This window comes from Cydia splendana, chromosome 16, assembly GCF_910591565.1.
Source record: "Cydia splendana chromosome 16, ilCydSple1.2, whole genome shotgun sequence".
In the NCBI taxonomy this organism is placed as follows: domain Eukaryota; kingdom Metazoa; phylum Arthropoda; class Insecta; order Lepidoptera; family Tortricidae; genus Cydia; species Cydia splendana.
In genome coordinates, this window is record NC_085975.1 from 11,552,918 (window position 1) to 11,578,585 (window position 25,668).

Consider the following 25,668-nt stretch of genomic DNA (forward strand, 5'->3'; position numbering starts at 1 on the left):
TTAGGAAAGACAAATGTGTAGTGCGACATAAAATAGTAGAAAATAAATAAAATGGAACTAAAAAAATTCCATACTAAATTGTTGCCATGTTTAAGCATTTTCCGTCAAAAATGTGACAGTTACGTAGGAAGTGGCGCCCTGAATAAATTTCTACAATTTCTTGTCCGTACTATACAGGGTGATTCATGAGACGTGAGCAGGACTAATCCTGCACACTCAGTAACTGATAATTGATCGATCACCGTCGTATTTAGGGGAAACAACCACACTTTTTCCTATTTTTTAACTTTTTGGTGAGGGCAAATTTAATCCTCTACAATCATGGTCACCCTACAAGACCTAATTAATAAGCATAAAACCTCTTTAATTTTTGATTACGAAGAAAATAAACTGTCAAACTTGAGTGAGATACGAGTTTTCAAAAGTAACCAGACCGCGATGACAGTGGTGACATTCAATTTGACACAGAATATCGGTAGTTTAGTATTCTAATTTTAGGGTGACCACGCATGTGTGTGTTTTTTTTCAACGTGACTAGAAAATTAACGTTAACCTCACTAATACTGATACGAAAGTGTTGCTTATAATCTACGAAATGCGCAGTATTAGTCCTGCTCACGTCTCCTGAATCAGCCTGTATATAGGCGCCTGCTAAAAGGAAAATATGTCTTCTTCTTCCTCGCGTTATCCCGGCATTTTTGCCACGGCTCATGGGAGCCTAGGAAAAAAAGGAAAATATGTATGGCAAAAAAATTAAATTATATAATCAATTGCCATCTTTATTAATTAAAATTAATTCTAATATTTCCACAGTTTAAGAAAGAAATTCGTATGTTATTTCCGTTAACGGCAATGTTAGTTCCTTGTGTGACTGTTACAGGTTGACGATTCTCCTGTAGTGTTGTTAAATCTACAGTTTCAATTTCTTCTTCAATGATATGAACAGAGTCGTTATCATCAGGAGTATCACCATGAATGTCTTTATTGTGCGAGACGCCACAATGTCGACCAGAAACAGATGATTGCGAAGGCGTTGGTATATCGTTGCCGTTTTCCATAGGAAATTGAAACTCGTTATTCAACCAAGGTTCTTCTTCAAATACATCCATTTCTTCAACCTTGACATCTACTTCATAATTTTTGTTCTCTGCTTGAACAGTTGAAGCCCGCTCTTTGTTTAGGCTCACTAAAGTCTCCAAAGGTACTGCTTGTCTAAGTCTATATGTCATAGAAGTGGTAGAAGCAATCGCCGACCGTCTAAAGCAGTGCCCAGTATACCGTTCAGGATTGTTTAACTTTAAATAGGTAGCTACTTGTTTCGGCAACGTGGCAAATTTGTTTTTTCCTATAACCTGTTTCGTGCATTTGCCAACCCTATAATTTACAAAGAATCTATCCGTCGGCATTTCCTTGGGCCGCAAAGCTTGGTATTTCTTCACTAAGGGTACAAATTTCTCGCGGATTATAAACCTACGGTTTTTGTGCTGGGAATTATTCTGTACGAGCATCACGTCTCCGTGTGTTTTGATATCGTTGACAGTTAAATCGGTGAGTTCGTTGCAGCTGCACGCGCCGCCCACGCCCATGATGAGAGCAACCTGTAACAATTTTAGGGAAATCTTCACAATAATACACAAAACAAAGGTATATATAACAAAACAATTTAATGGGAACGCGAAATTTTATTGTTACAAGATACCTATTTTGATTGGTTGTTGAAGTGAAAAATAACGTTTTACATACTACACATTGCTTATTTGCCGAATCCAATGAATGCATCGTATCGAATCTACTTATAATTAGAAAATTTGATAAGGTTTTCCCGCGTTATTTATAGTACGAGTAAATGTTGCACTTCACCAAGGTGGCTGTTTTACAAAATTATAATTTAACGCCCTTGTAATAAGAGCCATAAACAAATTCGTAAAACTCAATAACATTTACATACAATTGGGCGGCGCAATGGCGAGTAACGATGACAGATCTGTCGACAAAGTAAGAACACATTTATACTGGAAAATAAAACAAATTATAATTTCAAATTACCTTAGTCGCTAAATATTTCTTATCTGGAGCTTCGTTTATAAACTGCAAAACGTTATCTTCAGTCAAAACCTCTGATTGCTGGCTGTTGAAGCCAACCGCGTACCTCTTTAGAAATGACAAAAGTTTTTCATAGTTTTGCATGAGTACGTGGTGCCTTATTCGCATAGTTGCTTTGAGCATCGAATACTGCGCCCACAGACTACTTGGCTTTTGAGACTTTGCCAACTCAGTGAAATATGCTAAAAACACGTCTTCGTTTAAGTTTTGTTCATTTCTTTTGTTTTTCCATCTCATAAAACACTCATATGATCCTATGTATTTCTGTTTAGACTTTAATGGTAGCAAACATTCGTTTAAAATATGGTCCGTATCGCTATCTTCACTTGAACTCATCTTTATTTATTCGCAAAATAATTACACAAAGCAATAATTATAAAGTAGATTAGACTGTAGTCTTAATTCCCGCCATTTTTTTTCTTCATGCGCAGAGATTATGCGCATAGAAATAAAGTTCATATTAAAATGTCAAGGTTGTAAATCATTCATTCATATCATTCAATTGTATAGGGATGGGAACCTATCGTTAAAAATCGATAAACTCCCCATTAATCGAATCGTGCATCGATATTGTCAAATAATGAAAATCGATTAATCTATTTTGCTCGATTAATCTATGGTACTTTGAATTTTTGGACAAACCCATGCATAATATTTCTTGTCTCTCCGGCAGGCGCATTATGTTTCGATAAAATTGTTTCTAAAATCTAGATATCATTATTTCAGAATATGCATATAATCTTTACCAACCAATCTGAAACTGTTTATTAAGAATTATCAAGTGTAATTTTTAGGGTTCCGTACTTACCCAAAGGGTAAAACGGGGCCCTATTACTAAGACTCCGCTGTCCGTCCGTCCGTCCGTCTGTCACCAGGCTGTATCTCACGAACCGTGATAGACAGTTGAAATTTTCACAGATGATGTATTTCTGTTGCCGCTATAACAACAAATACTAAAAACAGAATAAAATAAAGATTTAAGTGGGGCTCCCATACAACAAACGTGATTTTTGACCGAAATTAAGCAACGTCGGGCGGGGTCAGTACTTGGATGGGTGACCGTTTTTATAGATAATGGTACGGAACCCTTCGTGTGCGAGTCCGACTCGCACTTGGCCAATTTTTTCTTCGTCGTCTTTCATACTCACACTTTTCCTGCAGTAAATAATAAAGTCTCTGAGCAATGTAACCATGCAAATCCTTATTATTCTAATCTCATAAAGCTCGCTTACAAAGCTGTAATGAAATTCACTTACACCGCCAACAGCTGTAGGGCCGCAATAAAAGATTAGGTGCGAATTAACGAGATAGCAATCAAGCATTTGCATACACTGGGGTGTCATTCTGGTAGCTTACCCAATACGGGCGAATTTTATGGTGTTATTACATACTGTTATTCATGGCGTATGGCGTTGATAGTGAAGATGCCAGTATTTTATATCTTATTTGTTTCTTTTACATTTGTGTGCGTTAAAAGATAATTACGGAGGCATTTTATTAATAAGTACTACTGTTAGGCGCAATATTAGGTAGGTAAATTATAATTTTTAGGTAAGTACCTACCTTTCAAGTTTAAAAGCTGTTTAATGGCAGTTGTACAGTCAGCGTCGTATAGTAGGTAGCATCCAAAGTAGGTATTCAAATAGTTCGGTACGCCATACAAATAACAGTTTGGGGACTATCTAATTCTAGTTTAAGTAGGTATATCGATCTTTCGTCACTTCCCACCAGAAGGGCCAATTGATGTGAAACTCAAGGTCACGTTAAATTGGGACTGGAGGCCTAGCCAAGGTGACAATCGTTGATAGAAAACGCCAATCGAAACTTAAATAATGTATGGAAATAGTCACGTGACTTTTCGTAGCATCTGTCATTCCGACACATTTTACAAGCTTTTATTTACTTTCACCTGTCCCGTTGTCTGTCTGTCTGTAATCAAATCTTGCAAGTTAAATTTGATACACTTCCCGGTTTCCGATTGAGCTGAAATTTTGCATGCATGTTTAAATCGGATGACAATGCAATATTATGGTACCATTGAGCTGATCTGATGATGGAGACAGGAGGTGGCCATAAGAACTCTGTGATGAAACAACGCAACCTAATTCTGTTAGGGGTTTTAGATTGTCTCGATGAGTATTAGTTGTCAGTCGTAAGTACAGTCAGCGATAGAAGCCTTTACCAAAAATGAAATTTTTGCCATAAACTTATTTACTTTTCGTTTGGCGTTTGTCGATGTACGATTGTTATCTTGGCTAGACCCCCTGGAACCCGAGAACTCGACTCGTCGGAACTCGATCTACCAATTGGAATATATGTTTTGTACTGCATAATCCGGCCGTTTCCGCGCCCCGCCTCTATCCGGACCGCAAATAAACCTAGCAGGGCCGGTATTCACTTTTGTTTTTTATCAGCTCGCAGTATTGTGGCGGTGATATGATACTGTGAAATTAACCGTAATTTACGCTTCGAGTTAAAACTGTTGTTGTATTTAGCAAGCTTTTCTATGGTCGCGCCTGGCCGCGTAGCCAACATGCCAATCGCTTACGCTCCGTAGCGATCGAAACGCAACTGTTACGGTCGCACTAAATATGAAAGAGTGATAGAGAGAGAGAGACACACAAAGCGTTTCGTTGTCGAAGCGATATGTGGTGTCATAGTGGAATGAAAATTAATTAGGGACGTGTTAAAGCGCTCGTCTCTTACTTACATGCGGAGTTAGGAAGAGACGTATTCATAACCATAATAATAGGGTATTACTAGTCAAATCAGTTTCTTTTTTAGAACTGTTATAGCGATTTCCTACTATGGAATTTATATGAAACATTACACAAAAATGTCACAGTCAACTAACCTACTTTTTATATTTCTATCCGATTTATTAGACCAAGGAAAGTCTGCAGCGGTTTTGATAGCCCACGCAGTGCAAGTGTTATTTATACGTCATAATTTTTAAGAAGTTTGACGTATATTTTACGTAATTTAATAACACATGCACTTCGTGGGCTATCAAAATCGCTGCAGACTTTTCTTGGTCTAACTTGTTATCAAAAAACAAAATGGATAACTGCTACAGTTTTATTATCCATTCACGTTTTTCCGCTTCCAACGCCTCGCCTGCGGTACGAGTATTTTAACTCGCGCTCCCGTTGTCCGATAATTTAGGTTCGTTAAAATGGACACTGAAAAACTTTTACTGTGTTATACAGAAATTGACTGCAGTTTTATCGAGATATTTTTGAATTATTGGTAAATTGACGCGATAAAAGTAACAAAATAAAAGGTATTTATGTTTTGTTTTGCAACAATCCCTACTAATATTATAAATTTATGCGAATGTAATTCTCGGCCCGATTCAAATTTCAAAGATACGTCAAATAAGTATTACGTCTAAATCTAGATACGATATGGATTAGATATGTCAGTGTCAAAAGTGACGTTTTTGTTTGAAGAAACGCAAGTTGCAAATATATAGTTGGTCAAACCAATTTGTCAGTCAGTAAGAACTAGGAAAACTATACTCATCCTTTACTTTTGGGTGCTAGTACTAGTGTAAGACAAAGATAGTATGATTCTCTCTGTCTATGATTGAAATGAGACAGTCCTTTGACAAACTATAAATAGAACTCGCATTAAACTTCGTTTTCTATGACTGGTGATCGGTGATCACGTGATGCTTTCTACAGAAAACTGAACTGTTGGACGCCCCGGCCCGGGCGCAGACCATTCTAGCGTGAGTTATCCTTTACGCGTGGTAGGGCAGTATAGGTGATTAGCGATTTTAAAATCAGATTCTGACACTAACTTTAAAACTTATTATTTACAGGCTTGAAAACCATCATCAACGCGCTACTGCACTCCTTCAAGCAGCTGGCCGAGGTCATGACGCTGACCATCTTCTGTCTGATGGTGTTCGCGCTGTTCGCGCTGCAGGTCTACATGGGGGAACTGAGGAACAAGTGTGTGCTGAACTACCAGGGCGTGGAGGGGGAAAATTTCACGGATGACGCTTGGTACAGGTAATGTCACAATTAGAACTTTATAAAGGCAAAGCTCGGCAATCCACATATAGTCTGGCAAACCATTTTCGACGCAAAAAGTCGCGAATATCAAATTATTGCGTAAATCAACATTCTGTGTCAATATTTTTCATATTTACAGAATATTTCATCCAGATATTTAAAATACTTTAGAAAAATCTAAAATTCATTGAGTAACTGATTTTCTAAAATCGGCTCGTCGGTGTCGTTCCGATTTTCCCTTACTGCCCTATCTGGATGACACTCTAAAGATAATATATATGTTCGTAACTACTTACTACCCAGCTACCCATATCGATTTTATTCCACATAAAAGTTAGAAAATCATTTTCGGGTTTCCTGATGTACTAAAGTCTGTCCACGATAAAAAGTGGTCGGTGTTATAACGACAAATTAGAAAAAAAACTAAGAAAAACAATTTCATGGGCTATTTAAATTAAAGCTTTATTAGTGTTCTTTAAAATTAATAAACCTCCTGTTTAACAAATTAACACTGGTAAAATGCCCTGACTTTGCTTCGGACTCCTTCCATCAATCTCTGTACATCACTTTCGGTCACCTTTTTACATGTCGTATCCCACATTCTTTTGAACTGTTTCTCATTTGTAGCAATTTTACCACTATTGTTCAATTTTCTTTTCATTATTGCCCAATAACGCTCTACCGGCCGGAGTTCTGGGCAGTTTGGTGGATTTGCTAATTTCGGTACAAAGGAGATATTATTTTCAGTGTACCATTCTAAAAGAGATTTGGCATAATGTGAGGACGCTAAATCAGGCCAGAATATGACAGGCTCGGTGTGGTTTCTTATAAACGGCAATAAACGTTTTTTTAAACACTCTTTCGTGTAAATGGATTGGTTAATCGTACCCGTAGTAACAAACGATTTGCTTTTTTGACCACATGTACAGATGGCTTGCCAGACAAGGAATTTTTTTGCAAATTTATCTAGTTTTTTTGTTGTAAATTTTTTATCGGCATTCCCTCTTTGATTTGCCACATAGAACTGCAAACCTGGTAATTGCTTAAAATCTGCTTTCACGTATGTTTCGTCGTCCATCAAAATACAACCAAACTTCGTCAAATATTTTGTATACAACTTTCGAGCCCGGGTTTTACATAATTTATCCTTTGTAGCATTGATCGATCAATGCTTCAAGACCTCAGCAATGCAAGCCTCGAGGTTGGACTTCGGATGAACATGTCGAAGACCAAGCTAATGACAAATAGCAGCACCCCACGTAGGATTGAGATAAACGGAGAATCGGTTGCATATGTCCAGGAGTACATTTACTTGGGCCAACTAGTTTCCTTCCAGGCGCGACAAGAGAAGGAAGTCGAAAGACGGACTGAAAACGCCTGGAGGAGCTATTGGTCCATGAAACATCTGATGAAAGGCGATCTCCCCCTGTCACTTAAGCGGAGACTCATGGACATATGCATACTTCCAGTTCTCACCTACGGTGCACAAACTTGGTCCTTGACGGCGTATCAGAGGTCCAAACTAGGGGTTTGCCAGCGAGCTATGGAGCGCAGCATATTAGGTGTGAAATTAATGGATCGTATCCGGAACACCACGCTGCGCTCCAGAACAAAAATAGTCGACGTAGCTCGGAAAGCGGCCAAGCTAAAGTGGGACTGGGCTGGTCATGTCTGCCGAATGCCGAGTGAGCTGTGGGCCAAGATCGCCACAGAGTGGCAGCCCAGCTCAAAACGAGGAATTGGCAGACCACGTCGGCGATGGCGAGACGAGTTAGACTCCTTTTTAAGGGAATGGCCAGAGACTGCACAGGATCGGGAAGACTGGAAAAAGTGGGGGGAGGCCTTTGCCCAGCAGTGGGACATTATAGGCTCCCAATAATAATAATAATCCTTTGTAGCATCGCGATTAGGAACTGTAGTTGCCTTGTACGATCGTAAACCTGCACGCTGCTTGATTTTTTGGACATATACGATTTCGATACCTTACATTTTCTGGCGACGTCACGGACAGAGAGAGTTGGATTCTTCTTAAAATGCTCGATTACTTTTTTTGCCTTAGTTTTATCAGCAGGACCGCGTTTTCTACCCGAACCACCTTTTCTTGAAACAGACAATCTGGACTGATAATTAGCCAATACCTTTTGCACGGTTGACTTCGGAACTTTTAATAATTTGGCTAACTTTCCTTGCGATATACCGATATTTTGGTTGTAGGTGTACACGATCTTTTTTCGGATGTCCAGTTGGCTAGACGACATTTTATAAATGTTACGAATTTATAAACTCCAAATAGCCCTAAACGATAGTTTATTCTTCCCGCTATCTAACAATCAAAGTGACAGATGTCAGTTGTCTTTTATTTTATTTTTTATTGTTTATTAAATGCTGCCCACTTTTTATCGTGGACAGACCTTACATGCAAAGTAAATGACTCGGTGTATGCGTTCTTTCAATCTTATTTCTCGTTCATCATGTGACATTTCCCATCAAACGACAACAACGAAAATCAGGATTAAGCTGACCTCGTCTGAATTAGGCCGGTCGCCGGGCAAACATGCACAAACTCCGTGCATCCAATGCATAATAATGCAGCCAGTGATTAGGTATGCTAGTCTAAGCAACGCGAGGGAAAGTGACCTCTGGAATCAGATTGCGGCATAAATGTTTGGAGCGTGGGTTGTGCACTGATGAAGTGACGTCACTAGCCATCTGTTCGGTATTCATGGAAACAATTAAGGTGGAAATTCGACGCATGTTTCACATGAATGTGGGTGGAACTGCGAAAATAGTATGAATCATTCATTTGTTAAGGTAAACGTCCTAGTGCTCGTCATTCTAATGCCAAACAGACCACCGTGCTGTTGCCTTTATTGACAATTACTTAGGTTCCACCCTTCGTATGTCTAAGCACTGATTAGATGGTTTAAATTCATTCACACTGATCAGTGCTTAGACATACGAACTATAATACGGAGGGTTAAAATTTAAATAAAATAAATTAATTTCCATACGTTTTTGCCTTTATGAGTAGCTTTAGGTACTTTGAAATCATTGCAAATACCGGGCAGACTTAGCTTGGTCCGACTCTACCATCATTTATATAACCACAGTGGGTATTCAGCTTTTTAAAAAATACTATTTTTTGATATTAATCCCAACTCTAGTCATGACTCATATCAGGAAAAACACAGGATTATAAATTATCGAATGGCTACAAAGTTACTGCATATCTTAAAGGAGTCAGAATTAGCTCAACCTTATTATAAAAGGTAAAAAACCGGACAAGTGCGAGTCGGACTCGCCCACCGAGGGTTCCGTACTTTATAGTATTTGTTGTTATAGCGGCAACAGAAATACATCATCTGTGAAAATTTCAACTGTCTATCACGGTTCATGAGATTCAGCCTTGTGACAGACAAAGATGGACAGAGGAGTCTTAATAATAGGGTCCCATTTTTATCATTTGAGTACGAAACCCTTCTTTGGCTTAAATAGCCAATATATAGCAATGGTCAAAACTAAATCAGCCTTTCACTGCAGATGGATCAACGACACGCGCAACTGGTGGGTGGACGAAGACGGCGACCCCATCATCTGCGGCAACCTGACCGGCGCCCGGCACTGCGCGCCCACCCACACGTGCCTCTGCATCGGCCCCAACCCCAACCACGGGTACACCAACTTCGACAACTTCCTGTGGTCCATGCTGACCACATTCCAGCTTATTACGCTGGACTACTGGGAGAATGTGTACAATATGGTGAGTCACTTGTTTTGATACGATAAAGATTTAGGTACCGTAAAATCAGGTTAACGTCCACAATTTACAACTATGGTCCAAATTCAGGTACCAGTAAAATATGTTTAAGTATTTTTCAAATTGTGTTGAGTATATAATATAGAAAGAGTATTAGTGTATCTAAGCTCCAAAATAAATGTAACGAGTACAAATAATAAAGGTTCGTTAAGAATCAACGTTAAAAACTGGACCATAGGTGTACTTAAGGAGTAAGGACTATAGTTACCTGATTTTACGGTAGGTTAGGTAGGTACCTAGTAGTTGGATCAGTGAGGAACGATTAGTGATCGGCTATTAGGGCGATAAGACATACTCGTCGAATAAAAGAGATGCATATTTTAAACTGGTGGGCGAGAGGAGTCCTATTATCTGAAACAACCTGCCCGGCGGCCGGCACTTCGCGACCATCCACATATGTCGATGCGAATGAAAGACATGCCTGTAATTATTAAAGGATGACTCACGCTAGACCGGGCCGGGCCGCCCCGGAGCTTCCGGCGCTTCGTTTTCTATGGAAAGCACCACGTGATCACCGATCAGCCATCATAGAAAATGACATGTCTGACGCCCCGGCCCGGGCACGGCCCGGTCTAGCGTGAGTCATCCTTGATCGCTGGCTTTTCAGTATTTTGTCTAAAACCTCGAAAAAGAAAAATGTCACTTAATTATTCACTGATCGCCACCCAATGGTGATCGGACAACCTGTCTAAGAGTGGACGCCCAAATTGTTCCCAAAACACATAGGTATTTAGTGATTTGTTTTAGTAAGAGTATTTAATTAAGTAGATTAGACAATGAACTTACTTACTGAACTTTTGCTATAGGTAAGTATTGTAGAATAAGCAAATTTTACACAGATTATTATGATTAATTATGTCACAGTAGTGTCGTACAGTATTGAAACAAGTCTTGTGGGAACCGTTTTGACGCCACTCTTTGTGTATGAGGCATTTTTCAATCAAAAAGTCCAAAAAAGCGTCCGTTTGTCACAGGAGAATGATTTACCCACCCATCTGACCGAGAATTTATAGACGCATTACAAATGTGTAGCGGGAGTTCGAAAAGATTAATGAGGCTCGGGTGAAAGAATCGGGCCTTTTCAAGCGCACTTACCCGAATTCTGTGGTGTGGTAAAAGGTACAGAATCGAGCCTTAGCTCATACATTCATAATTATCAATAATTCGTTTATAATTTAATACAAACATATATTATATAATAAAATGTTCATAATGCGTTCATAATTTAATATAAACACATATAATATAATATGTTAATATTAAATTATGAACGCATTATCGATAATTATGAATATATGAGCTAAGGCTCGATTTTATACCTTTTACCACACCACAGAATTCGGGTAAGTGCGCTTGAAAAGGCCCGATTCTTTCACCCGATTATTAATTAATTGCTGGCATATTGGCATAGGATATTAGCGGTAACGATTACATATAATTGTCTAACAAGATTCGAGAAATTTGTTACTAGATAGTACTTAATACCAAGTTATACTTACTGCTGTTGTCGACCATGACTTTTGTTCAGTTTGTTAACTTGTTTCGTGGTAAAAAGTTGTTAGGTACAGACTTGGTAGTAATAGAAAGCAATAACCTGATTTTCCTAATATTAGCTATAATAATTCCCACTCGCAAATTATTAGACATAGTTCTTCAGTCCCTCAACTATATTGGTTATGTTCATTCTAAACTAAAATACATATCTACATAAATCATTTCCCTCGTATTCCTGCGCACAAGCACAATAGGTACATCGCTACATATCTACCTATGTATACATCCAATCTCCTCCATTTATCCGCAAATTTCAGTAAAGCTTACACTCATTTACCGCCATTACTGCACTCGCAGTTCTAACAATTTGTGTAGTAAGTACTTTACTTACCTTCGAAACTATAGTTTATAAAGCGAACAGAATGTACTAATAAACTTTGTTCGGGAATAATCAGCGAAATACGGGTACCTAGGTATGTTGGTTTTTAAATTAGGAGAAATTGAGAAATTGAACATTCGGGATACTGAATTTTGTATAGGTATACCTAGGTATTAAGGGGCCTTCATATTACCAGTTCACCGGACGACATCAGCCTGTCAGTTGTTCGGAACTGTCACCTTTTGCGATTAACTGACAGGCTGATGTCGTCCGGAGAGCTGGTAATCTGTGGGCCCCTTTATGAGTATATCCAGGACTCCAGGTGATGCATACTTATATAACCTGACTATTTTATATACATGCCTACTCGTAGTAGTCAACGGTGTTTTTGCCTTAAAACTAAACAAACACTAAAGAGAATTTGTTAATAACAATTCCATGTAAAACTCCTGTATTACTATTACACTGATTTAACTCAAAATCATAATAAGTTCGTTAAAAAAAGTATAACCCGACCGAACTATCCTCAGTTAGGTACCGCTGTTTAGTCCTAAGTAGCAATCACATTTACCTAACAAAAGCAGTTGTTTGAATAAATTTCAGACATAAACCGTGGTTCCCATATAACCATTCCAGTCGCAGAATCACAAAGTGGTAACTAAATGTCAGATGTGTCGTAACAGAGTCCACACAATGTGTCTAGAATTGTTTCGAAACAAAGTGTCGTCGCCGTGTCTACACTTTTCCGTAACAAGGTGTCGACACATTTGTGTGCACTTTGCGTGCGGTTTGCGACTAAATCTGACAGCAAATTTGTGACAGCAAATGTCAATATAAAATACCTCTTGAAAACCAAGGTTTGTCAAACTACTATTAGTGTAGCGTGTGCTCGTAATTCTAGTAAGTCATCATGGGCAATGCAAATGATAATAATCGACCGAAACCATATAAACACCCAACACCCGTCAACCTTTTACAGAAAAGTTTTTAAAGAAATTCAATAAGCTACTTAGGTCAGGCAACGAATGCTCCAAAAGTTGTAGAGGGAAATGCTCGGAACACAATTTTTGACTCCGTAACTCGGTTTGACAAGTTAGGAGGTGAACATATCAAAAGTCCCCGGCCGTAGCCCTTGAGTGGGGGGGAGAGAGGGGGCTTTGAAGGTCCCATTTTCCGGTTTTTAGGGTTCCGTACCCAAAGGGTAAACGGGACCCTATTACTAAGACTCCGCTGTCCGTCCGTCCGTCCGTCCGTCCGTCCGTCCATCCGTCCGTCCGTCCGTCTGTGTGTCACCAGGCTGTATCTCACGAACCGTGATAGCTAGACAGTTGAAATTTTCACAGATGATGTATTTCTGTTGCCGCTATAACAACAAATACTAAAAACAGAATAAAATAAAAATTTAAGTGGGGCTCCCATACAACAAACGTGATTTTTGACCGAAGTTAAGCAACGTCGGGCGGGGTCAGTACTTGGATGGGTGACCGTTTTTTATTTGCCGTTTTTTGCATTATGGTATGGAACCCTTCGTGCGCGAGTCCAACTCGCACTTGCCCGGTTTTTCGATTATATCTCGGAAACTATGCATCTCAGCGACATGGCCACTTATACAAAATGAAAGTTATACTGGGTCAAGCAGATCTTGTCAGTAGAAAAAGGCGGCAAATTTGAAAAATGTAGGCGCGAAAGGATATCATCCCATAGAAAATTTGAATTTCGCGCCTTTTTCTACTGACAAGATTTGCTTGACCATCTATAATTTAATTTGTTACAAGTTTATTCAGTCAATTTTTTCGATATGTTGAATAGTTTTTGAGATATCCGCTCTTGAAAGTTTATTTAGGGCTCTCAATTTTATCTTGATATATCTATATCAGTGAAGGTATCGGCCTACGTGTTTGGTATCGTTTTCGTATAAATCTGGGGTGCTGAATCCATTTAAGATATCACATTGACACCATTCCACAAAATAAAAATAAATCTTTTTAGGGTTCCGTACCTCAAAAGGAAAAAACGGAACCCTTATAGGATCACTCGTGCGTCTGTATGTATGTCCGTCAGAATACACAAAATAGTTCTTTACCTATAGATGACAGGAAAACCTATTAGAAATGTGCAGTCAAGCGCGAGTCGGACTTAATGTACGGAACCCTTAATACGCGAGTCCGACTCGCACTTGGCCGGTTTTTTTGAAACTCTTCTTGACGCTTAACCGCTGAACCGATTTCGTTGAAATTTGGTATAGAAATAGTTTGCGTCCCGGAACAGGACATAGGATAGATCTTATAACCAAAATCATCTTTTGAAGGTGTGAAAAGTGGCGTGGAAATTTGTACGGGAAATCAATAACCGCTGAACCGATTTATATGAAATTTGGGATGGTCTACATCTTTGATTTAGTTAAAAATGATGAAAAAACATGACTTCAAACCTAAACTTAAACAGTATTAACTTCAAGAAGTCAATTCTGAATTCCCCCCTACACCTCATTTCACACCTTTAAAGGATGATTTTTGAGATAACTTATTATATCCTGTCTCGGGACTCAAAATATATGTGTACCAAATTTAAATTAAAACTGTTCAGCAGTTTAAGCGTGAAGAGGAGTTTAAAAGAAAGTATTTTAATAAGTTTATATGTTTTTACTTCGGAATGGTGTCAATGTGATACCTTAACTAAATTTGGTACTGCGAATTTATACGAAAACGATACCAAACATGGCCTCGTAGCTTTACTGTTGTAGAAGTCAAAATAAAATTGAGAGCCCTAAATTCTTATTACTTGGCCAAACTTGTGTAGAAGGAAAAGGTAAAATAAAAGTCTTCGGCAGGAATATAAGACACAAATATATTTTTTTTTTTGCGTTACTATTTCATTCATCAAATATAAACATACCTTGATTATACTATTCTAGTGAGATCCTCATAGATAAACAAAAACATTTACTTAAAAAAACACAAGGTCGAAATGTCACGGAACTTGTGAGAGTAATATGTGAAAAATAAAAACTTTTATGACAAAAAAAATCTGGACACAATTTAAGAATCATCCAATTGCGTCGAGGAATCATCTGTATGTTTGCTTGTTTCATTACCTCCTCGCTTTTTTTTTGTCCTTTGTATTCTGTAGCAATTTGTTAGATCTGAAAATAAAGATAACTTGCGTCGTCACGGATGTCGATTTATAGGTTTTAGGGAGTGCAGAATTCGAAAACGATGATCATTTTACAATCCAAGATGGCGGCTACGTATTTTGTCATAAAAGTGGAATCCAATATAGTCATCATTTTCGAAATCTGCGCCCCCTAAAACCTATAAAACGATATCCATGACGACTTTTATGACATAGTGCATTGCCGCCATTTTGAAATTTAAAATGTTATCATTTTCGAAATCTTCGCCCCTAAAACCTATAAAACGACATCCATGACGACTTTTATGACATAGTGCATGGCCGCCATTTTGGATTCCAAAATGGTCATCATTTTCAAAATTGGGGCCCTCTAAAACGTATAAAACGACATCCATGACGACTTTTATGACACAGTGCATGGCCGCCATTTCGGATTCCAAAATGGTCATTATTTTCAAAATCGGCACTCCCTAAAACCTATATATCGACACCCATCTCGACTTTTATGACAAAGTGTTTTGCTACCATCTGCATGCAAGACATTTCTATTATTTTTACGTACAAAAATGGCCCCCTGTCAACTTTCAATCGAGATTTAATCGATAATTTATTCGATTAATATTCAGATTAATTCAATTTCAATCTATGTTAGGTCGACTAAACTAATCGCGATTAAAATTTGAGAATTAACTTTTTTATTCCATTAATTAGTCGAATAAACAGTTAATCGATTAATGCCCATCTCTGACCACGGCATTTTTACACTTTGAGAATATCTGAAAACAAATCAACACAAGGAGCCATTTTGCAAATCCAGTAACATACCAGTAACTTTGTTATTACTTTTGACAGCGCGTGTCATGTGTCAACACAGAGTCGACACAAAGTCGAAACATTGCAACTACTTTGTGACTGCAATATTTCTCAGCCTTAAACCATATTTATACATCATAATTAACAAGTTTCGTAGTATGTAAAGCGTTATTTCTGTTATTTAAGTATAGTATACGCATCGAAGTACTAAAAATGCTTCAAATAATATAGTTATGAACACAGGCACTGAGAAGTAAACAATTTCATTTCCGGCTAAACTAAAACAATGTGGTGGCGCGTTGATTATATTACACTTAGTTTATCAAATCACTCGAGCAGTTTAATTCCCCGTAATAATTTAAGTCCTATTGTAATATAAATGCAAACAATATATAATTACGTCTTGTAATCCATTTTAGAGATGGCGTATTAATGTCACTTATTTTTATTTAAGTATTTTTCCATCTGACAGTTTCCATTTGACAGGAACAAAATGAACGAATGAACGAATGATTTTGGCATAAAGTAGTCGCAAACCCGAAACAATGTGTGCACACGGCGACCACACTTTATGTCACTTTGTGTCATGTGTCGACCCTTCCCCATTTCTGGTAACTGTGTCGACACGGCGACGACTCTGCGACTGGAATTGTGACCGAAACAGACGGTGTCGACACAAGATGTGTCAACACCGCGTCGTAACGGCGACTGGAAATGGTTGTATGGGTTATGTCTGAGTAAAACACTTCCCGGGGCAAAATGAGTAATGCTCTAAACCTCTGAGGTGCATTCAGACTTTTCAAACATTATACCAATATTCTCTTTCTCAGTGCATCCTTCTATTATATAATATCTCTCTCGTCGAATGATAGTCCTATGACAGTTCATTTTTATATGGAGTAGCAGTCACGTAAAATATTTGTAGATATGTTTTTGGAGGTCTAGCACATAATATACTCGCCTCGATTCTCCTTTGTACCCCTATTTCTGTAAATTTGATGTAAACCTGTGTCGTGTAAAATAAAGTGATTACTACTAAAACTTTACTACTACTAATATGATAATAGGTACGTAAAACATAATTATTATTTTTTTTAATCAAGCCTAACTAATTAAAAGAGATTGAAGGAACAGTCCCCGGAGTATTAACAAATATTGCGAGCGCCATGCGCTGAAATTTGTAAGATATTGTTATCGTATTAGAACAATCTGAATGCGCCTCTCGAGCGCCGTAACCTCGGCACCTGTTACTCGATGCAACTTTATCGCCGAGTTATTCGGTTTTTACAACCGAAAGTTAACGTTTATTGTAATTTTAAAAGGTTTAGAAATGAGTTTTACGTAACCAAAGAACTAAGTTTAAACCCCCCCTTATTCATAAACGCGCTACAAATCTCGATTAGCTACCTAATAATCGTTTGTTCTTATCTGTCATTTTGACTTATGTATTTGTAAGAAAGGGATTCAACATAATTTAACTAAATAAGGCCTGTAAAGTTTTATGAATAAGGGGTTAATCTATATTTTTCTTCACTTTGAAAAAGTTTCCTGGAAGGAATGGCTCTAAAGAATCTAAAGCACTCACTCACTGCTTCTGCTTAATCTAGTTTTTACGTACCTACTCGTTATGTGTAACAAATATCCAACTATCCAAATATCAATAATCCGCTATCATACTATTGTCATCGGCCTCGACCGGACATACATGTAAAGTAAATCGTACCTAAACTCCCTTCTTTGCATGGTGATGGAAATTTCCATCATAAGATTGTCCTATGAAATAAAGGTGCTTTCGGAGGTGATTGATATTTATTTTTAAGACTGTCAACTTTCAACACTAATCCATTTTCTGATTTTTTACATAAAGGATCATGCCGAATTTGGCCTACAATTCGATAAGCATGCTATATATACGATAAATTTCATAATATTTCTTACAATCTCATACATTTATTAGATTTCAACGGACACTTCTTAGTAAAAAAAATAAGTTAAAGAGTAATTAAACCAAATCAACACATCCCACGCCATTACATAGAATCAATGACATTTCATAAATGGACGTCCAGAGCCAAACAAAAAAGTATGGCAGCAATAGTTATTTGTACAACAAGAGATCAAAGTTTGATATTTCTTCGAGTGCTTATTTTGAGTCCCGTGCAAGCGAAAGATTCTATAATAGATTCACGAGCGTAGCGAGTGAATCTAATTTAGAATCTTGAGCGTAGTAAGGGATTCAAAAGCGCACGAGACGTAAATAACTTTGATCTCGTGTAGTACACAAAATTTTTCACCCTAAGCAGTGAGAACATACCTAGAGGGACAGAGATAATAGAACCCAAGTATATCGAACTTGTATTAGACCCCGCATGTTGAAATGACATTTGACTATGAAGGTCACTTGAATGTCATTTTGTCTCACTCAGTGAGCAAAATCGCATTTTGCTCACTGAGTGAGTCTCATTCAGTGAGCAAAATGCGATTTTGCTCACTGAGTGAGACAAAATGACACAGTGAGCAAAATCGCATTTTGCTCACTGTTTTTAAGAAGCAAAGTACCCTTGTTCGAGCTGCTGAGGTGAAAAATACTTTTCTACGATGTTCCTGTTGATGCTAATAACGCTCACTACAAAGAAAAACATTAATTACCACTAACGACATACTGTTTTAATCACTAAGTATCAAAATTGCAAAAAATACTGCGATACAGTAAAAACTTTTTATTCCAATGACTTTAATTGTAACATACCCAAATGACTTACGTCAAAAGTGAATAGCGAACGAATATGGAACGAATAGAGTCGCCATGGATTGTGTTTTCATATTAATTATTACATATTTATTTGATAGTATTGTATGAAATCTAGAAGAGCACCAATTTACAATTAGCTTTCACCGCGGCTTTCCCACCTGAAGTCGTTTTTTACTTCTTTAAAATTGATTAACTTTTTTAATAAGACCTTATTTGATATCAGGGTATGAATAACACGAAAATAAAGTTGGTCAAGCAGATCTTGTCAGTAGAAAAAGGCGGCAAATTTGAAAAATGTAGGCGCGAAGGGATATCGTCTCATAGAAAATTTGAATTTTGCGCCTTTTTCTACTGACAAAATTTGCTTGACCATCTATAGGTTAAAACTTAAAAATACATTAAAATAAAGGGAAAAATATATATCTAACTTTTTTTTATAAATTACCTATATGATAAACCTACAAAATAGGAATTCTAACTTCTTTGAAATAAATTAAGTTTATAATTAAGTGCCTTTTAGGCAAACATTTGTTTTTGAAACATTATTTTTTGGAATGAGTTACTTATCGAATTCATTATAACAATCCTGTGATTGTTACTGTATTTCTTCTCTCTCTGGAATTGAAGTAAATATGTTTACTTAAGCGATTGGTTTTACATTTGATGCTATAACAATTTTTACTATAAAACAGCTCTAGTTGTTATAGTCTATCCCGGTTCGCATGCTATGTCTTATTCATTTAAAGAAGTCATATTAAATATATTATTTTATTTAAAAAAACGTATTAACCTAATCTAATACCAACTCATTCGATTTTTGTTCCTTGACAGCCATTAAACGCCCAATATCATCGATATGTTTACACTATTTACGGCACCTTATTTCCTTGTAATAAGGCATAATAATATTTAACATGGCCCGATACAAGGCAGAATTCCTAACCTCAAAATCGTTGAGAAATTCCGCTTTTATAATGTTCTGTGAAGTGTCCGTGAATTTCTAATAACTATGGGGACTTTGATTTCATGTTTGGAGCCTAACAATATACCACCCATGTTTCGCGAGTGTTGGGCCAAACTTGTATGGGAGCGGAACATCATCCTTTACGCAGTATTTTAATTTATAAAAATTACATTTGTTTTAAGACGAAATGTCGGAAAACTTGGAAATTGCACAGAAGTTGATGATTTTTAGTAATTATGTGATTTTGGGCAGATTTTTCGGGGTTTGTAATTATTTGATATTTACAAACTTTATCATAGGAATATCACAAATAGTGTAAGTACCTTTCTGATGGCAGTAAGATTTTTCCTATACCTACCCTTTACTAATAGTTATATATTTACAAAAATATAATTTAGCCTATGCAACTTCTAACACTGATTTCGCAGTGAAAATCGATGATATAATTTTTTTTACTATTTATTCTAAAATCGGTAAACAATTACGTGATACATATATTAATTTGGGGCAAAAATAAAAAATCATGCAAAGAAGGGTTAAGTACCTACGAATTAAGTCGAGGTCTTGCTTGACCAACCATTACACTAGTTAACGTTGAATTTTAAATCCACTAACATAATATTTTCCTTAAAATTCGTAACGAATTTACAGACTTTATTGTAACTCTAACTACTCTGACCTTCTGAAAGTGCCTTTGGAAAGTTTCAAAAATTGCGAAATTTCCGCATGGACAAATTTTGGGAACATCACATATTTTTGTACGCAGAACCATTACCATGAAACTTTCCTTTATTTCCTGACTTTTTCTGAAATTTCCGAGAACTTTCCCACTTTTTAGAAACTTTCTGCAACTTACACATCTGTAGGTACTCTGATCCATCGACTCGGTCGTTCTGTAAGCGATTGCAAAAAGAATAGATAGTATCTAGGGGTCCTGTCATAGTAAATTTTGTAGTCACAGTAAATTTACTGCCATCTATCGACACACGACACACGACTAAAACTAAAAATGAAAACGTATAAAATTATCAAAAAAATGTATATGTTGCAGTCAAAAGTGTGAACTGGTCAAAAGAACTTTTAACCGACAAAAACAGGCAAAACTGCTTTTGACTGAGCATGTTGGTCAAAAGTAGTTTTACCTGAAAATCATACCTATTTCTGGCAGCAGTTTCGTTTTTAGGGCGTAGCAAAAAAAATAACCCTAACCTACCTATCTCTGGGAACAGTTTCGTTTTTAGGGCGTAGCAAAAAAAAAACCCTAACCTACCTATTTCTGCTATTACTTTTGACTGATAGTAACAGTCACAATATTACTATTAACCAATTATTTTCAGGTAAAACTACTTTTGACCAACATGCTCAGTCAAAAGCAGTTTTGCCTGTTTTTGTCGGTTAAAAGTTCTTTTGACCAGTTCACACTTTTGACTGCGACATATACAGGGTGTCCCATAAGTGACACGTCACAGTGACACTGGAGGTAGACCAGATCAAGAGGACGCAAACCAACTTAACATGACCCCAGTAAAAGTGGCACGGTTTTCGAGTTATGGCCAAATTAAGGTTTTTCATGAATTTTGACCGTTTTTAACATTGTTAGTGCCAGTGTGCACTCGGAAAGGTCTCGAAGTAGTTTTTTTTTATGTGTACAGCATCATAAATAGTTAATTAAGATAACATAATAGGTATTTTATCGATAAACAATGTAAAATGCAAAAAAGTACTGGTTTAATCTTGAATTAAATTCACGGCGAAACATTAATTTCGACTTTGACCACCTGTCGTTAAAAGAATTACTAGAAAAGTAATGAGCAAATGATGTCAAGTTATTGAGCATGTTATGCGGATTCAAAAATGGTATGACACATGTACCTTCCTGCAATGAAATAGGAATTATTATCATCTTACGAAAGCCTCATAAAAAATAAGATAAAACTAGGAAATCAGCAATCCGTTGCTACTTAGTAAAAATAACGATTTATGTTAAGATATCTAATTCTGGATACAGAAATAAAAAAAACGCCTAATTTGTATTTGCCGAATGCCTAGAAGAAAGAGAGAGCAAATATTTTAATAAATTGATTAAACTTCAACCTGCAGTATTTTATTTTCTTTGAACCTTTATCAACTCAATGATATCCTTAAAAAGGGAGATAACAATTTTCCATCTCTTTCTTTTAGCCATTCGGTAAATACTAGTGATGTACCGACTATTGATTTGGCCGACTAGCCGACTAATCGGCGCTCGGATGGCCGATTAGTCGGCTAGTCGGCCAGATAATTAATTAGTTTCATCTAAGTTCGGTTCAGATGCACTTAAGAATCGTTTTACCCCTTTCGTCGCGCTATTCATCATATTATAGTAACGCTAAAAAATAAAATCAGTAAAAAAAACCTGAGGCGATTTAATACGACAATCGAACATAAGAAAGCGAACACACGGTCAATAATTCGAACAATAGTTTTCGTAAGCACCCTAAATAGGAATTTGGGTAAAATAGGTGAAAAGCTTATGGTAAATATTTGCTTGTTATTTCTTTTTGCCCTGTTTTTTTGGGACTTATGAAGTGCCGACTAATCGGCCATTTTTGCCGACTAGTCGCCGACTAATCGCCGACTACAAATGTGGCCGTGGATAGTCGGCTTTCCCGACTAGTCGGCGACTAGTCGGTACATCCCTAGTAAATACTGAATAGGCGTTTTTTTATTTCTGTATCCAGAATTAGATATCTTAACATAAATCGTTATTTTTACTAAGTAGCAACGGATTGCTGATTTCCTAGTTTTATCTTATTTTTTATGAGGCTTTCGTAAGATGATAATAATTCCTATTTTATTGCAGGAAGGTACATGTGTCTTACCATTGTTGAATCTGCATAACATGCGCAATAACTTGACATAATTTGCTCATTACTTTTCTAGTAATTTTTTTTCACGACAGGTGGTCAAAGTCGAAATTAATGTTTCGCCGTGAATTTAATTCAAGATTAAACCAGTACTTTTTCGGTGTTCTGCATTTTTTATCGATAAAATACCTATTCTGTTATCTAAATAAACTATTCATGATGCCGTACACATAAAAAAAAAATTTTCGAGACCTTTCCGAGTGCACACTGGCACTAACAATGTTAAAAACGGTCAAAATTCTTGAAAAACCTTAATTTGGCCATAACTCGAAAACCCTGCCACTTTTACTGGGGTCATGTTAAGTTAGTTTGGGTCCTCTTGGCCTGGTCTACCTCCAGTGTCACTGTGACGTGTCACTTATGGGACACCCTGTATATATGGATAAATGATTTTATTATTTTTATATCATTTTGACCCATGTTCATTCACTGATATCTATGTGTTAAAATTATTAAATATGAAACGGTGTCGTCACGCCATCTAGATCTAGCCGAGCATAGGCCAAAGGTGTGTGCGCCATCTATCCGAGAATGACTTTTTCTTGATTTCCGAGGCACGTTTTTTCCTTAGACTTTATTCATCTTATACGAAGTTACATATGTCTTTGTAACGACACTCAAGATTATAATAACACCCTGTACTCAAACACGGCCCGGGTGAAATAGTTTTGGGCGGTTTCGTCCGGTGGACCCGTTTACCGGGTACCGTTACAACTACAACAAAACCACCACAGGTCCAAATGACGTGATTAAAGGATAACTCATGTACGGTCCGGGTCAGGGCCGAGGCTTCTGACATCTCGTTTTCTTTGACGTATGATCGGCGACGACGTGATGCTTTCTATAGAAAACTAAGTGTCAGACGCCTCGGCCCGGACCCGGACCGTTCTAGCGTGAGTAGCTTTAGAATCATCATGAGCTATCCTGCTTTTGTGGCGCACCTCTACCACGACGACCATGAGACTATTCATGACCCAGACAACAGCGAATGTCAAAAACTGTATTTGAATTACTTTTTTATGAAAATAACTTGTTTTTAAATAATAATCAATGAACTGAAATAAATGTCATATAGGTACTAAGAAAAAGTGACCAAGGCCTCCAGTGCCCCAGGCTGGAATCGAACCAGCATCCTCTGCGATTGCGGCAGGTGCTTGTGCCATTCGGCCACCGGGCCACGGCGGCATAGGTTGAATTTTTCCAACTAAAATATAAAAATCTCTGAAAAATTTGATTTTTTAGGGTTCCGTACCCAAAGGGTAAAAACGGGACCCTATTACTAAGACTCCGCTTCCGTCCGTCTGTCACCAGGCTGTATCTCATGAACCGTGATAGCTAAGCAGTTAAAATTTTCACAGATGATGTATTTCTGTTGCCGCTATAACAACAAATACTAAAAAGTACGGAACCCTCGGTGGGCGAGTCCGACTCGCACTTATCCGGTTTCCTGAAAATAATTTGTTCTAATAAATAGTAGATAAAACAATGAATAGCCGATGTTTTGCCACTAAAATACATATTTAGACTAGGACCAAGCTAACGTAGCACAGCATTTACAATGAGATAGTGTAGTAATCTCATCATAAATGTCAAATTTGAAACAGCTTAAGTTGAAAAGCGCATTGTTGGAACACTGCAACACGAGGGCGTTGTAATAACCTCACCGTCGTGACGTTATTACAAATCTCGTGAGTATTCCGTGACGTCAGGTGCACAGATGTGCTATTGTTTGGTCTGGAGGTAGATTCTAATTCAGCTATTTGTTATGTTTTTGATCTTGTTTTGATATGACGTTGACGATCGTCGTGATGATTCGTGCGCATCTTACCTCCTCCTTCCACCTATCCAATTTCTTTGTCCAGTGTGTATTGCGTATCACATTTTGCTTTAATGAGAGGGTGAGACGCACTGACATTGGACAAAGAAAGTGGACCCTTATGCGCGACTTCCATTTCGCTTGCACCAATCGTGATATCGATCTTCAAGGTATAAAACAAGATCAATTCTGTAATATATTGTTAAATCAGTATCAGCTTGCTTTCTAAATGTGGCGCCGGCACAGGCCACTATAATAAACAGCAGCAATGATAAAATCAACGGCTTGATCAGTACAATTAAATTAGCTGTTAGCGCGACGACTGTAGACGCCGACGCTCGGGAGACGCTAGTGTGGGGTGGTCCTTATACTTAATTGTTACTCTAATAATACATTAGCTTTTTATATCAGAACTTTTTATTACGAAACTAACAAATAAAATATTTAAAATTATCTCATGTGACGCATTTTACAAAGCAAATTAATAGAAAATTATTCCACTATTTACTTACCTAGAATCAATCTAGATTCTAGGTAATCTAGGTAAGTATATAGAGCTTCTATGTGCTTTATTAGTTAGAAAATTCTAACTAACAAAGCACAAAAAAGTTAGGGCTGAGACAAGTGTTTTATACATAAAATAGAAACCGCCCTACTGAGTTGGCACCACTACGTCTACAGATGATATCATCTGGGCGCCCTTCCTCGCAGAATTAATTAAGGCCCAGCAAAACAGCCCTTACATTATGAATACGCTCAGACTAAAGTTCATTTCGGGAAGGCCCTTCATTATATCAACGTTGGCTAAGCTTCGGATAAGAGACTAGTAAATATTACCGACTGGGTTCCATGCAAATTCCCATTAGTTAATATACCCAGTGAGCAGATCATTTGCTCCGTTAAGATACACTCAAGCAAAAAAAAAACAGTGAAAAATATGGCTCGCTTCACGGTAAGCAGCCATATGCGATGCACTTTGCCTTCTTGTACAATTCTTGAAATCTTTAATTTTATTACTGTAGTCTCTCGAAAAAATCACGGTTGTTGCATTTCCGGTTGTAAATATCATCTTATTTAGGGAGGTCCCATTAAGGTCATTTTCTAAGGCGATTTAACTTCTGCTGAAACACTGTACCTAAAGGTAACTGTATGTTCGTTAGCGGTTTCTATCGAGAGGACCGACCATACTGCCAAATCGATTTAAATGTATTTAGCGAAGATCAGACCGCATTAAATGGAAATGGAAAATCTAATACTTGAAATAAAGTTGCACGGTGTGAGCATAATTCTGGGCGTGATATACTGTCCACCCACTATTGACTATTTTGCAGCATTTGAAGACCTTCTGTCGGATGTAGGTTCAGAGTGCACACATCACATAATTATGGGCGACCTTAACACAGACTTGCTGAGGGACACATCCAGATCACGGCATCTAAGATCTATTGTTGAAGCGGCAGATTTTTCCTT

General features: G+C 37.4%; 1 protein-coding gene across 5 annotated transcripts in view; it reads left to right on the top strand.

Annotated features, from left to right (window-relative positions):
• Positions 1-25,668, top strand: part of LOC134798247 (sodium channel protein 60E-like) — a 302,130-nt gene that overhangs the window by 230,368 nt on the left and 46,094 nt on the right. For all 5 annotated transcript variants that reach the window (XM_063770625.1, XM_063770627.1, XM_063770626.1 and 2 more), the window contains exons 6-7: positions 5,930-6,122; positions 9,666-9,885. In XM_063770625.1, coding sequence (XP_063626695.1) covers positions 5,930-6,122; positions 9,666-9,885 — 413 coding nt within the window. The remainder of the gene's footprint in view (positions 1-5,929; positions 6,123-9,665; positions 9,886-25,668) is intronic.